This window comes from Engraulis encrasicolus, chromosome 4 (genome assembly GCF_034702125.1).
Source record: "Engraulis encrasicolus isolate BLACKSEA-1 chromosome 4, IST_EnEncr_1.0, whole genome shotgun sequence".
NCBI lineage: Eukaryota > Metazoa > Chordata > Actinopteri > Clupeiformes > Engraulidae > Engraulis > Engraulis encrasicolus.
The window spans coordinates 9,750,852-9,765,346 of NC_085860.1; the positions used below are offsets into that span (position 1 = coordinate 9,750,852).

Below are 14,495 nucleotides of genomic sequence, written 5' to 3' on the forward strand. Positions count from 1 at the left end.
TTTCCACTGCTCTACATGAATCTGGCTACCTGGGATCCTTTGATTGGCTAAAAGGGCTCTGAATGGCTCCTTTTTTCGAAACATTTCTCTCTGCTGATTATTTAATGTATTCCTGCTCTGGAGACGAGAAATGGCGCTCGGCGGACTCCTGAGTTGAAACAACACACCAAGAAACTGTTTGCATGCTCTTGCATCATTCGCTTGCTACATAGTTGGGGTTCACAAGTTGGCTGTAGGCAACGCAAAGGGTTATTATATGCACATTATCAGCTCTGCGTTTTTTTTGTCATGAGGAAATGTCAAAAGGAGACTTGATATGATTCCCAGACTCCGTGCAGTGAAAAGCTGTTACATGTCTGACAATAAAAAGAATAATTCACTGTTGAGTGGTCATTAACTTTGCCACGGCACTAACATCTACCATCTATTTTTAATACTTGATTTTGCACAAGTTCTGCACATTTTGGTGTTTCTGCACATTACAGTGTTAATGGTCTGTGTGTGTGTGTGTGTGTGTGTGTGTGTGTGTGTGTGTGTGTGTGTGTGTGTGTGTGTGTGTGTGTGTGTGTGTGTGTGTGTGTGTGTGTGTGTGTGTGTGTGTGTGTGTGTGTGTGTGTGTGTGTGCGCGCGCGCGCATCACACATATCTGGGTCGTCGTGTCAGAGTTTCTGCAAGAATGGGTAGGGTGCGACCTCTCACCATGGCAATGAATCGCCCAATGAAGCGGAAGTAGGTGAGGTGGTCGGGGTTGATGGAGGAGGCGGGGTTGATCTGCAGACAGTAGTTGTTCTTGCCGGCGTACTCGAACAGGCAGTACATGGGATTCAGCACCTCGTGGGAGAGCAGGAAGAACCACTCTCTGTGGAGCAAGGATAGACACGCATCATCAGAACCACAGAACAGCAGAGAGAGAGAGAGAGAGAGAGAGAGAGAGAGAGAGAGAGAGAGAGAGAGAGAGAGAGAGAGAGAGAGAGAGAGAGAGAGAGAGAGAGAGAGAGAGAATGACAGAGAAAAAGATGGAAAAGAGCTGAAATTATGGGGATAGGGGATGACCAAAGCAGGGTGGAGGGAGGAGGACAGAGTATGTATGTGTGTGTGTGTATGTGTCCCTAAGGACAGCGGTGACTTAAGGAGTGTGGTGCCAGCCTTTAAACCCCATGTGGACACAGACGTGAAGGCATCAGGGGTGACCTTGCCCCATGACGAAGCCACAGTGTTCATGGCTCAACTCATACACCCAAACACACACAGGCACACAAACAGACATGCACGCGCACGCGCACACGCACACGCACACGCACGTGCACACACACACACGCACGTGCACACACACACACACACACACACACACACACACACACACACACACACACACACACACACACACACACACAATATTATCCAAGCACACACACACATATAGGTGGAGATTCCACATGACAGGCATGAAGGATATCCAACACATGATTCCAAAGCATGATGAAATGGCTAAGCAACAGTCATAGCATGACACAGAAAAAAGCCCCACAGAGACAGATGAGAACCACGCCATCCTCCTCCTCCACACACACTAACTGTCAAACTAAAACACTGTGCAACCTAATGAGAACAGACACACTCTTAGCTAACCACAAACACAAACACAGAGTTGCGGGGAAAACAAGACAAAAAAATAAAAAATAAAACGTTTGGTGGCTCCGTTCCTACAGCCCAGCGGGAAAATCATCATGTCGTGACGTGGCATTCTTCCCTCATACCAAAAGAAAGAGGTTTATGTGTGTGTGTGTGTGTGTGTGTGTGTGTGTGTGTGTGTGTGTGTGTGTGTGTGTGTGTGTGTGTGTGTGTGTGTGTGTGTGTGTGTGTGTGTGTGTGTGTGTGTGTGTTTTTAAGGGGGATCAGATTGGGAGAAATGGCCAACACAGTTTCTGGAAAAATGACCAAAGTGTCGACAGCGGTGACCATTGCTGTGTGGTGTGGCCAAATGTGCGGCTTCGAGGATGAGTGTCGAGGCCTGACGAGGGACCGCTGGTGACAATTTGGACAGTGGACTGGTGACGATTGGGGACTCTTTACTGGTGAAGTCATGCGTCCCTTGTCGAGTTTTTACGGGACGCTGCCGCTGAAGTCACACGAGATTCGTCCCACTGGGAATTGTGACATCACCACATCTAGGACTACCACTAGGAACACATGAGTTGTAGCCTAATAATTCATCTAACAAAAAGGACAAATCTTTGGAAAAACAATATGACGAGCTCCTTTCCAAAACATTACAAAAACCATTTCAATGAAATCAATCTTTTTTTTGTCTTCGATTGTAAGTTATTATTGGGAAAATTGGATATGTCCAAATGTTATTCAGTTATCATGTTTTGGAAAAGAGCTCTTCAAGTGCACAAAAAACAAAAATATCCAACATACTATACAGAAAACCCACACACAACACACAGTCAAACACACACACATAAAAGTGAAGCCCCAGCAGCTAACCCACCACCACAAACACCATAAACACCACCACCACTGCTGCTCACGCCCCACTCCCTCCCCACCATCCCTCTCCCCCCCTGATTCCATGGCCCAGGGTTGGGTGGGGAACAGATCAGCGCTCGGGTGGGGAGGCTGGGAGGCTTGGCTGGCTGGCTTGGCTTGGCTGATGCCGGGGGCCCAGGGGTAGTTGGGGAGGGCGAGGGCAGGGCAGGGCAGGGCAGGGCAGCGCAGACACCTCCAGACATCCCGTCCGTGGTTCTACCCTGTGGTAGAACAGCATGACGAAACCTACCATAGGGTAAAACCACTGGCGCGACGCCGGAGACAAGACACAGACAACAAAGGCACGACGAAATGAAACACAAGGGACGTAAACAATGGAATAGTAATAATACTAAAATAATAATAGAAAATAAAATGAAACAGACATAAAAAAACTACAACGAAACAAGGAGGGGTTCACAGTACAGGACAGCGTGGGTAGGTACAGACGTGGGAGGAGGGGCAACTAACACCATAAGAAAATGATGAGGAACCACCACCACCACCAACCACAGACACACACCAAGTACAGACACACAGAACACCAAAAAATGACCCACAGTGATGCATACTATAATGAGGATTTGCACAGCATGCTAAGGAAAGAGCGGGGCGGGAGGGAGAAACTTGAGACAAAAAAGCAGAGCACAGGACAGCGACAGAAGGCAGAGAACAAAGAAAAGCACAACACAGCACCATATGAATAGTGAGGCGGGTGACAGACAGAAATACAGACACAGACAGACAGACAGACAGACAGACAGACAGACAGACAGACAGACAGACAGACAGACAGACAGAGAGACAGACAGGACAAATAGAGAGGGAACGAGACACACACACACATAGAAAGAGGGTAGAGAGAAAGAGAGAGAGAAAGGGGCAAATAAAAAGGGAGAGAAATAAACAGAAGACAGGGGACACAGAGAAAAAGTCAGACAAGCCAGGAAATGACTGAGGGAGGGGTGAAGCCCAGCACAGGCGAGCATGCAGACAGGCGTTCATGCGCTTGGTAGTTTGGTTGGCAGTGTGGGCGCGGGGGTGCCAAGTGGTGGCAGCAGCGTTGACTTGCCTGGCGATGCCCCCGTAGTCCAAGCCCTCCTCTCCCCTCATGATGATGTAGAGCCTCCGGCGGAGGTCATACGGCTTCATGTTCATAATCTGGACACAAGAGGAGGACACAGAGGGGGGAGAGACTTTATTAAAGCCACATTAAGAAGAGTTTTCTCTTCAGTCACACTAACGGTTGGATGGAGGCAGAATCATCTCTCCCATGCAAACTAAACAGAGTCTGCTCAAGTCTTCCAACATCATTTTAGTGAGGTGACATAGCGCCAGGAGGGCAGAAAATGTGTATTCAGATGTGACTTTCACCCCTGGTACAAGTTGACCCACTCCACTGACATTAGCTTAATCTTTTTTTAAACCCCCCCCACATTAGCTTAATCTTGTGAGAAAACGATTAGGTGTCGATTGAACTGCTTTCTTAGATGGACCACAATCACTGCTTTTCAACCACAATCAATCAATCAATCAAAATGTGTCTGCACAGCTCAATACAAAATCTGTGTGGGTGAGAGCAGCTTTGTCTTTGTTGACCCTTACCTGTTGAAAGGAGTCCTCGAACAGGGTCTGCCTGGACACAGATATCTTCACATGGCTCGGCAAGGCATTGGACTGCACAGGGAGACAATGACAGAAACCGAAGTCAAACCAAAAGACAAGCAGAACACACAGACTCACACACACACACACAGATAGACAAAAAGAAACAGATGGGTTAGACTGGAGACAGACAGAAATAAGAAGAACCATACGAGAAGAGGACTATCGGCACTTGGAGAACAAACAGACTTGTTGAAGAAGCGAAAAGAAGTAGGTCAAGGCCGCCAAGGTGGTTGACTGAAAGAGGACAGGAGAGCTAGAAGAGAGGGAAGGAGGGAAGAGGAGAGAAGAGAGGAGAAGAGAAGAGAAGAGAAAGGAGAGCGTGGAGAGGAGAGAAAGGAGAGTGAGGAGAGGAGAGGAGAAGAGAAATGGAGTGCAAGGAGAGGAACAAGAGGAGAGGAAGAGGAGAGTGAAAAGAGGAGAGGAAGACATGAGAGAGTGAGGTTCTTACATGGCACAGGAAGCGGAACTGATGGTATTTCCACCTGAAGCTGCGGTCATAAGCCCCTGGAGAACCACCCTGCCTGGACCTGGAGAGGGGGGGGGGAGAGAGAGAGAGAGAGAGAGAGAGAGAGAGAGAGAGAGAGAGAGAGAGAGAGAGACAGAGAGAGACAGAGAGAGACAGAGAGGGTCAAGAAACATTGAGAACTTGAGTGACAAGCAATGTTATACAGTATGTAGAATCAGACGAGCTTTTGCTTCGTCAGACTAAACAGAGTTCGCCAACACCTCCAACTCACCCAATGAAGTGCTGGTCACGTTTACAGCAAAGACAGTTCAATTTTTTTTATTATTATTAACTGGAGATACACATTAAGAGTAATTCTAAATGCGTAATTATAACAAATGTAAAAATAAACATCTAGTTAAAAAAAAACTATATTTTAGAAAGGTCTACAATGAACTGTACAGCAAAGGAGCCAAACTGGAGTGTTTCGGTCACAACAAAGCTGCGCCGAGAGGGCTGTGGGCAGAGCATTGGGCGCTGCATGAAAAAAACCCACATATATAATGGAGGGGGGGGGAAAGAGGAAAGAAAGAGTGAAAGAAAGAGAGAGTCTGGTGTGAGGCCCAGTGTGCCGGTGGAGGTGCGCCTGAGTCTGCAGCTGTGTTAGTACAAGGCCCAGCGCTCCGGCTGCAGACACACTGGATATGTGCCGAGTCAGCAGGCTGAGAAAACTGAGGAGCGCGCAAAAAGACGGGAGACGGAGGAATAAAAAAAAAGATAAAGAGAGAGAGAGAGAGAGAGAGAGAGAGAGAGAGAGAGAGAGAGGGGCAGTAATATTCTTGCTCTTTGGTGCTGTCGTTCGACCATTGCTATGGGTTGGGTCCAAGCGTGTACTGGTTTTGGTTAGGGAAGCTGGAGAGCTGGAGCAGGGCAGGAGACAAACGCGGCCTTCATCCATGCTGCCGTATAAAGGCAAGAGTGCACCAACTACGTAAACACTGCCCTCAATGCTGTCATACTGCCCAGTCAAACATATTGTAAGCAGAATCGTGCTGATGCTTTTATGCCCTTTCTAAAAAGCAAAATAGGAAAACCAAGGGATTTAGTCACAAGACAAAGGATGCGCTATAAAGACAATTTGCTGTGTAATTGCTGCCATTTGGCTTTGCAGGGCAGAATGGGATTCATTTAAAATCACCAAGGACACTGAGCATGCACCACTGACCCACTACACAAAGTCATTGTAAATAGTTCTTCTTTTGTTCAAGAAAAGTTTACAAAGAAATGTACTTTTCTGTTGCAATATGATGAAGGAAGTGATTGATGCACATACGAAAAAAGAGGCATAACATTTTCATTAATGTGCAATGTTTTGTTCATGCATGTGATACAAGTTTAACACGCCATCAGAGATTTTTCACACCAGGTCATTTTGTTAATGAGGGGAGGAGATGAAATCAGCTGCTCGTTGCCCAAAAAAACAAATAAGCAAATGTGAAAAAAACAATCAAAAATAAATCCAAATGATGAAAGAGCAGGACCGAGTTGTAAAATGATGTGCGACGGCCCCAGGGTTTAGAGGGTGATGTACATACTGCTCTGACTGCTGTTATGACACTGGCTTTCCCTACCTTAGAAACCGAGGTGGGGGGAGTGATGTGTGGGGTTGTGGTTCAGGGGGCAAGGTTTTGGTTTGTGGGAGGTTGGTTGAGGGGTAGAGAGGTGGTGGTGGTGGGTGGGTGGGTGGTGGTGGTGGTGGTGGAGTGGGGGTTTGGGAGGGGGATAGGCTGTAGAAACAGCATAGTTACCCAGACTCAAAGCCCGGTCGGGGGTCTTTAAAGGTGGTGGTTCGGGAGTTATGGTCCACAAAGTAGCGCACGCCCTCCGCCGTGTACTTCATCTCCCAGCCGGGGGGCAGGGGGGGCTCCTGGATCATCCTGATGGAGAGAGGGGGAGAGGGGACGTGAGCTCCTGGCCTGGTGGGGGGAGAGAGGGAGGGGAGGGGAGGAGAGGAGAGGGGCCCAGGGTAGCTGACGGACGTACGTGCAGCCCAGACCAGTGTACTCGGGCCTGGCCGACGCCACCGCCAACACCCCTGCCCCAACCCGCCACAATCCCACAATCTCTTGTCTCAATCTGCATCTCACACCTACACTGCTGCTACTACTACCAGTACTATGCAAGTCCATGTTCTTTCGTAAAGCAAAGCAAAAAAGGAAAACTGAGCAAAGCAAAGTCAAACAAAAACATAAAAGCATCAGGCATGACCGTCATGAGAGTGTGGCTGCTGGGGTCGGGAAACCAATAGTTCCAGATGCACAATCATACAAACGGTAACTAAATATAAGCAATTAAGAAATATGTCTTTATGATTTTTGTGATATGTTTGTTTTAACCCATTGACGGTGGATGCTGCGTAACGCAACATTGACCCTTGCAGCGGGAGAGGCATAACGCAGCTTTAGACTCAAGAAATTTGAGGGTTTTTTTAAATTATTTTTTTTGTATGTTTGAGCTGAGATGCTTTTAATAGGCTCACAGTACCTTTTCCCAAAAATTGAAGGCGTTTTTTGCAGGTGTTTAAAGCATCAATGGTTAAAGAGTATGAAGATGGAAGCCATCTCAACACAAATGACCGCTTCGCTTTGATATAGTTTAGTTAAATAGCATGAAAACAGAAGTAATGTCAACTCTGTGACTTTGGAGTATCTCTCTATTTCAGGCATCTTGCTGTGGCAGAAGCAGCAGCAGCAGTTCTACTTTTTACGGCTGCTTATGTGCTGAGGAGATGATTGAGCTGAGAACGCTTCCAGCCTCGCCGCACTAATAAAAAAAAAAGTGCCGCTGCAACAAACGCCAAACGCCCGTGCTAATAAGAACACGAGACGGCTGTGGGAAGGAGCGGACAGACGCACGGACGGTTGGTTGGTCGACCAGCCAAGTTGGCCTGGAGGACAGATGAGAAAGAGTAAAACAGATGCTTCTAAAGAGCAAGAGAAGAAGGGAAGAAGAGGGAAATGAAGGAGAGAGGGAAAATATAGCCAGCCAGCCAGCCAGCCACCTTTGCCTCAAGTTAGCCCTTAACCCTTAATTTATATTCTAGAACAGCTACCTGCCAAGGGAGCTACAGGTGGAAACGACTGTGGCACACACCTGGCTACAATGAATCTCTCCTTGCTTAACACAAAGTTTAAAGTGGATATTGTAACTCTATCCCTTTTTAAAAAAACACATGAAGTCTGACGCTCTGAAGTCAAGTTAGAGAGTCGTGTGTGTGCCCGAGACAGTCTAGCATTAAAGGGGCGAGTAAGTGAAGTCAGTTCTGTTTGGAAGGCTGCTGGGTGGGGCCCCCTGCCTGCTGCCCACACCACTGCTAGCCGCGGGCTACGCTAATCTGCCTGCCGGGAATCCAGCGCAGCAGGCTGCCAATGAGAGGAGTGGGCGGAGAGGAGAGGAGAGGAGAGAGGCGGGAGAGGGAGAGAGAGGAGGGAGTGCAGGCCGGCGGGCATCACTGATCTCTGGGCAGAGAAGCTGTTGTACCAGAGGCATAGCTGGCTGGCTGGTTGGATGGTGGGCAGACGGGTAGGCTGGCACTGGGAGGGAGGTGGGGAGAGAGAGTGGGTTGGAGGGGTGGTTCCTTACCCTTGGGTTCTCGGGTCCTCCCACTGGGTGGTCCGTGTGTTGTGGTTAACAAAGTAGACTCTGCCATTGTCCTGACGCTTCTCTGTGGGTGCACAAGAGGGTGAGGTCACATTAAGTTAAGGCAACATGGCACACGCACAAACACATACACCTTAAAGTGATACTGTGCCATTTTTGGAAATGGTGTATTGTGCATCTCTACTTGAGCTAAATGATTGTGTTATACCTTTCTCCTGTACTTTCAATCATTCTCGGAGTATGGCAGTGCAAATTCTATCTCCATGCTAGCGATTAACATTAAATCCTATGAGACCAACCGGCGGCTAGCTGGTCTCATAGGATTAAATGTTAAATGCTAGCTTGGAGGTAAAATTTGCACTGCCATACTCAGAGAGCGGCTGGAAGTACAGGAGAAAGGTAAAACACAATCAATACTGCAGTAACCAATGACACATCCCTTAAATAAAAAGGAGGACTAGACTAGAGAACTACTGGATGAATTTCAGATGTCGGTTTTTTTCAGTCACTGCCCTCAGAGCAGTTTAGACACACGCAACATATGTCATTTTCAAGATGATGAAAGTGACAAGTGTGGGAGAGAACGGAAGAAAGAGTGGAGCGAGAGAGAGAGAGAGAGAGAGAGAGAGAGAGAGAGAGAAAGAGAGCGTGAGTGAGAGAGCAAAGGAGGGCGGTTGAAATATCGCAGAGCAAACTGAAAACTAACGGGTGAGTGTGGCATTTCAACTCGCACCCATTTCCAAAATGCTTTTCCACTGCAGATCTCAGCGATTTTTCCCAAGCCTACGGCCCAAAGACGAAAAAAAGGAAAAGAGTAGAGCAGAGAGGATTGAAGAGAGGGGGGAAAAAAGAAGAAAAAAAGGGGCAGGTGGGAGAAAGGTGATAGACAGAAGTGAGAAACGAGGGTGGCAGACAGGAAAAAGAGAAGAAAGAGAGAATGGCTAAACAGAGTTGTCGGGAGAACGACAGCGACAGTCGAGATGGAGTGATAGAGAAAAGGAGAGCTAGACGTAGAGATGGAGCTGGAGATAGAGAGGGAGTGAGACTGAAAAGAATGTGTTGAACACAGTACGGATAGCTTTTGCTGACTAATCTTCACTCTGGCGATGGAGAAACAATGGCAGCGTAAAAAAAGATAATAGTGTGGCAACCACATCCATTTCCGCTATGAGGAATGTGTGTGTGCGCGCACATCTGAACGGTGTGTGTGTTCAGTTTTTATGTTTTTGCTTCTGTTGTCATAGTGGCGGAGTCTCTTTATAGCTTTCAAGACTGTAGCCGATACCCCCCACATCCTTCAACCATGACCCCCCCACCCCCATCTCCGCAGCCTCAGACCCCAACTCAATCCCCCCCTCCTCTCCCCTCCTTTCCTCTCCCTCTCTCTTTCACTCGCTCCTTCTCTCTCTCTCCCTCCTTCTCTTGACATCTTGTTCTCATTAGCGGGCGTTTGTGGAGAGCACTGGAACAGTAGCGACTCACATTGCAGCAGTGCTCTCTTCTACACCCCCCCATCCTCCTCCCCAACCCCACCCCTCTCTCTCCCTCCCTCCATCTCCCTGAGCCTCTCTCCTCTACCAAGCACTTCATTGTTCTCTCCTTTTCCCTCGTTTTTTGGTTTTTCCTGCCTGCCTCCAGCTCTTCCCGTCTTATTTCCCTCCCTGACTCCATCCATCCATCCATCTCTGAGGAGGAGCAGACGCAGACGCGACCACAGCCACAAGTTGAGGCCACTTGGCTGCAGGTTTCTTTTAAAAGAAAAAGAAAACAAAAAACAAAAGAGAGAGAGAAGTCCCCATCTCCCAATGTGTCTCTATTACATAATGGAGGTTTGCGAGCCGGGAGACAAAACCGCGTCTTATTGAAAGCAAAATACAGGCAGAAGAGCTGAGGCTGTGCATGCAAGAAGAAGAAGAAGAAGAGGAGAAAAGAATAGAGGAGAGGAGAGGAGAGGAGAGGAGAGGAGAGGAGAGGAGAGGAGAGGAGAGGAGAGGAGAGGGGGCCAGAGTGGGAGCCAGATGGTGGGGCCCCACACAACTCCAGACCACAGGGCCAGCAAAAGCGGCCCCTGCCTGTGGTGTGACTGCAAACCTCCCGTTGGCAGGCTATACATTGGTGGCTCGCAGTAAATGAACATATAAAATAAAATACAGCAAAAAAGTAGTAAAACCAAAAAAAGTAATTAAACCATCAAACCTCACAACTCGAAAGCTGAAGACCAACATAATTCATTAACTTTAGGCCTCACGGCTGAAACCACCTCAGGCAGGAAGGAGGGGGGCAGTACTATAAAAAGGGGTTTGTGTCTGAATGAAAGATTGAGCAGTGCACACTAATGACTTGCAGAAGTCTCCAGTCTCCAGTGCTGACCTCTGGACTGTGTAACGAGAGGGGACCCCTGGCTCGCCCCCCCCTAACCTAACCTGGCTAACCTTCACCCCTGTGGCAAGACATCGGAGTTTAGAGCGGCGACCGCCACCATCACCCAACACCATCATGGCGTTGCCAGATGAGGTGCTATGTGACGAGGGCCACAAAAACACAGATCAGCGGTGGTTTCAATGCTATTTCTGCTCTTTTGAACTGCAGAACATATTCACAGCACACTCCTAGATTGCAGCTTCACCTAGAAAATACTTCAGCATGTCCGTGTCTGTGTCTGTGTCTGTGTGTGTGTGTGTGTGTGTGTGTGTGTGTGTGTGTGTGTGTGTGTGTGTGTGTGTGTGTGTACACTTACCCCAGCCTTGAGGAAGAGTACCCAGCGGATCATTTTCAACAGGCGCCCCGGATGGCTATGGAGAGGAGAAAGAGAGCGAGAGAGCGAGAGAAAGAGAGAGAGAGGGGGATGGAGAGGAGGTCAGAATACAGATCCAGTTCAGTGCAGTTCGACCAGCACTTTTCCTTCTCCTACTCCTCTATGCCTCTGAACATCTTCTCCTCCTCCTCCTCCTCCTTTCTCTTCTTCTTCTTCATGCTGCTTCTCTCTGTGTCAGTCTTTGGGGCCGCTGCCCTGTGTCCTCTCTTATGGCGGTCCCATGTGAAATTCATCACACTTTAACCGCACAGCTTCTTCACACGTCTTCACACCACCCAAAAGGGAGGGGAGATCAGAAAAGAATGCACCCAGAAAAGCACACCAACAAAAAAAAAATATGGGGAAAACGAGAGAAAACGAAAAACAGACAAAACCACAGAGGAGAAGCAACAAAAAAAAAGAGATTAACGCGCCAGCCACGTGTGGAACACTGTCAAGGAGTAGAGCAAGTAAGAGTCGTCCTCTCTGGTGGGCTGGCTGGCTGAGATGATGCTTCTATCTTTCTTCTTCTTTCTTTCTCTCCCCTTTGTTTTTTCTTTTTTTTTGTCCCGGTGCTGGTAGTAGGTTTTTGCGAGACGCGGGGAGAGCGCTGTGGTGATGAAGTGACCAAGTGACCGAGTGCGGTGCGGTGTGGTGAGCAAGGTTGAGGTCGGAGGGCAAAGCCTCTGGAGCGAGCGAGCGAGCGGGTCAGTGGAGCTTGTTGCTCTCTCTCCCTCCTGGAGCTGTGATAACGAGAGACTGACGGAGGAGCTGAGTGGCGCGACTTGTATGCCTTTCCAAAAACTACACGCACGCTCACAGCACAAGGGGAGGGAGGAGGAAAGAAGAGGAGGAGAGAAAGAGACAAACCATGAAGGAGTAAGGGGAAAGGGGTGGGGTGGGAGGAAAGGAGTGCGAGAAGAGGGAGGAAAAAATAAAAACACCAAGCGGGCAGGCGTATACACACGTACAACACACACACACACACACACACACACACACACACACACACACACACACACACACACACACACACACACACACACACACACACACACACACACACACACACACACACACACACACACACACACACACACACACACACACACACACACACACTTCCAATGAGCTCACTGGCTACTCACATGCCCCACCTCTTTCTTCTCCACCCAACTTCTAATTCTAACGGGGGGTGCCTGCCTGCCTCGCTCTCTCTCCCTCTCTCTCTCTCCCTCACTCTCCCTCACTCTCTCTCTCTCTCTCTTTCTCTACCTCACTCTCTCTCTCCCTCCCTCTCTCTCTCTCTCTTTTCTGACGCTGCTGTGAAAGTGAGCAGGGAGGCGTTATGTCTGCACAAACTGAGAGCACATTCATCGCTAGCGCCCGTCCAGCTTTACCACCCCCATTTGCCTCCCCACCCCAACCCTCCCCTAACCCACCCTCCCCACCCTACCCTACCCCTTCCCTTCCCTTCACGGCCCTCCCCTCCCCTCCTCACAAAAGCACCTTTATTCAGGCCAGGCCCCGGGCCCGCCGTGGTTTACTCAGCCTGTGTCTACACACAACCTGTATGCGTGCATGAGAGAGTGTGTGTTTGGAAGTGTTTGTGAGTGTGTGTGTGAATAGATTTGTTTGTGTGCGCGTGTAAGTGAGAGTGTGTACACACAACAGTGTAGGTCCACCTCTGTGTCGCACAAGTAAACACACGTGTGTTTGCTCCGCGGCATGGAAATTTTGTGTATTTGTATAATGGCGAAGTTGTCACTGGGCAGACGTCTTGTGTGAGCGCCTTGAGCGTCTGTGTGGCCCCTTCTGTGTTACTGGCCAAAGCATAAACATATTACGGCACACACAATACCCACCCAATGTGCGCGTGTCTGTTTGTGCATGTGCGTGTGTGTGTCTGTGCACATGCTAGGTTGGCATGTTGTGCATGCGTGACAAGGGTGTAATGTACTGTAGTCAGTGAAGCTTTGGTAAAATTCCATGACTATCCGTGGGCACACATATTCACAAACAGTCCTAAAGAGTGTTCTCTACCCAATAATACCTACCTGTGTTCCAAAAGGCACACACACACACACGCACGCACGCACGCACGCACGCACGCACACCTAAACAGCGTTACAGTATGTATCTAAGAATACCTGTCTATGTTCTATGTTCTAATGCACAAGCATGCACACATGCAAACACACACACACACACACACACACATAAGGTGCTATCACCTTCTGGTCATTTGGGTTACACCCTTTCAAATGTGGCGCAGTACTACCCAGGAGCCGTCAGAGGTGAAAAATAGCCCCGCTTTACTGACCACAGGGGCGACTGAACCTCATAACCTTTTTAGTCAATAGAGGCCTTTGCTTCGTGCTCCTCGCTATTGGCTCTCTGTTCCCTTCTTCTCCTCTCCTCTCCTCTCCTCCCTTCTCTTCCTCCTCCTATTCCCCCCTCCTCTCCTCTCCGCCTCCTCCTGTTCCCCCTCTCCTCTCATATATGCACTTCATTTTAAAGCCAAGGCGTCGAGAACGCGGCAAGCCATTGCACGCGCCAACTCGTTTCTCAGCGGCTGTTGAAATTCGTGAAGGCGAAAAGCGCAACGCTCCGTTCGCCTACGCTGCAGGAAAAAAAAAATTGTCTTGGTCCTAGAAGTTTCTGCGTGGCGAAATCTATACGTCTGTGTGTGAGAGCACTTCATCTTGTCAGGGCCTCAAACAACTTTGCTGTCTGAGTGGCAAATGCCAGAGAAGAGGGCAGTGGGTTTATGGCCAGGAAAAACGTGTGTGAAAGTGCGTGCGTGCGCGCGTGTGTGTGTGTGTGTGTGTGTGTGTGTGTGTGTGTGTGTGTGTGTGTGTGTGTGTGTGTGTGTGTGTGTGTGTGTGTGTGTGTGTGTGTGCATGCATTGGGAAATGGTTAGAGTCTGCATGTGTGATTGTGTAAGCGTTTGTGTGTGCGTGTTTGCCCATGAGTGCCTGTGTGTGTGTGTGTAACCCTGTGTGTATGTGTGTGTAACCCTGTGTGTGTGTCTCGTAGTCTGTTTTGTGTGCGTCACTCACTCAACAGGCCTGTCTATGGTAACCACCCTCCGGACTTTTCTATGACTAAAAAAGGTAAAAAAATAAATAAAATAAGGAGCTGAGAAAAAAAACAGAGAACAGGCATGACATCATCTTTTCTGTCTCTCTCTCTCCTTCTCTTTCTCTCTCTCCCTCTCATTCTCTGCCCTCACCATTCAATGTTCCTCGCGCCAGGAGGAAATGAACAGAAAAAAAAATAGTGAGAGACCGAAGAAGAAGAGGAAGAAGAAGATGAAGAAGAACGAGAAGAAAAATGAGAAAACAGAGTAAGAAAGAGGTAGCAAAAGGAGTGAGACAAGAGAGGCAGTTAAGT

At 48.6% G+C, this 14,495-nt stretch overlaps 1 protein-coding gene across 3 annotated transcripts in view; it reads right to left on the reverse strand.

The window, feature by feature from the left end:
* Positions 1 to 14,495, reverse strand: part of wwp2 (WW domain containing E3 ubiquitin protein ligase 2) — a 54,336-nt gene that overhangs the window by 7,603 nt on the left and 32,238 nt on the right. For 2 of the 3 annotated variants that reach the window (XM_063196649.1, XM_063196647.1), the window contains exons 11-17: positions 11,043 to 11,097; positions 8,288 to 8,369; positions 6,454 to 6,582; positions 4,649 to 4,727; positions 4,138 to 4,209; positions 3,605 to 3,693; positions 700 to 859 (exon numbers count right to left, since the gene is read on the reverse strand). In XM_063196649.1, the coding sequence (XP_063052719.1) occupies positions 700 to 859; positions 3,605 to 3,693; positions 4,138 to 4,209; positions 4,649 to 4,727; positions 6,454 to 6,582; positions 8,288 to 8,369; positions 11,043 to 11,097 (666 nt within the window). The remainder of the gene's footprint in view (positions 1 to 699; positions 860 to 3,604; positions 3,694 to 4,137; positions 4,210 to 4,648; positions 4,728 to 6,453; positions 6,583 to 8,287; positions 8,370 to 11,042; positions 11,098 to 14,495) is intronic. The other variant, XM_063196650.1, reaches the window with a different exon arrangement.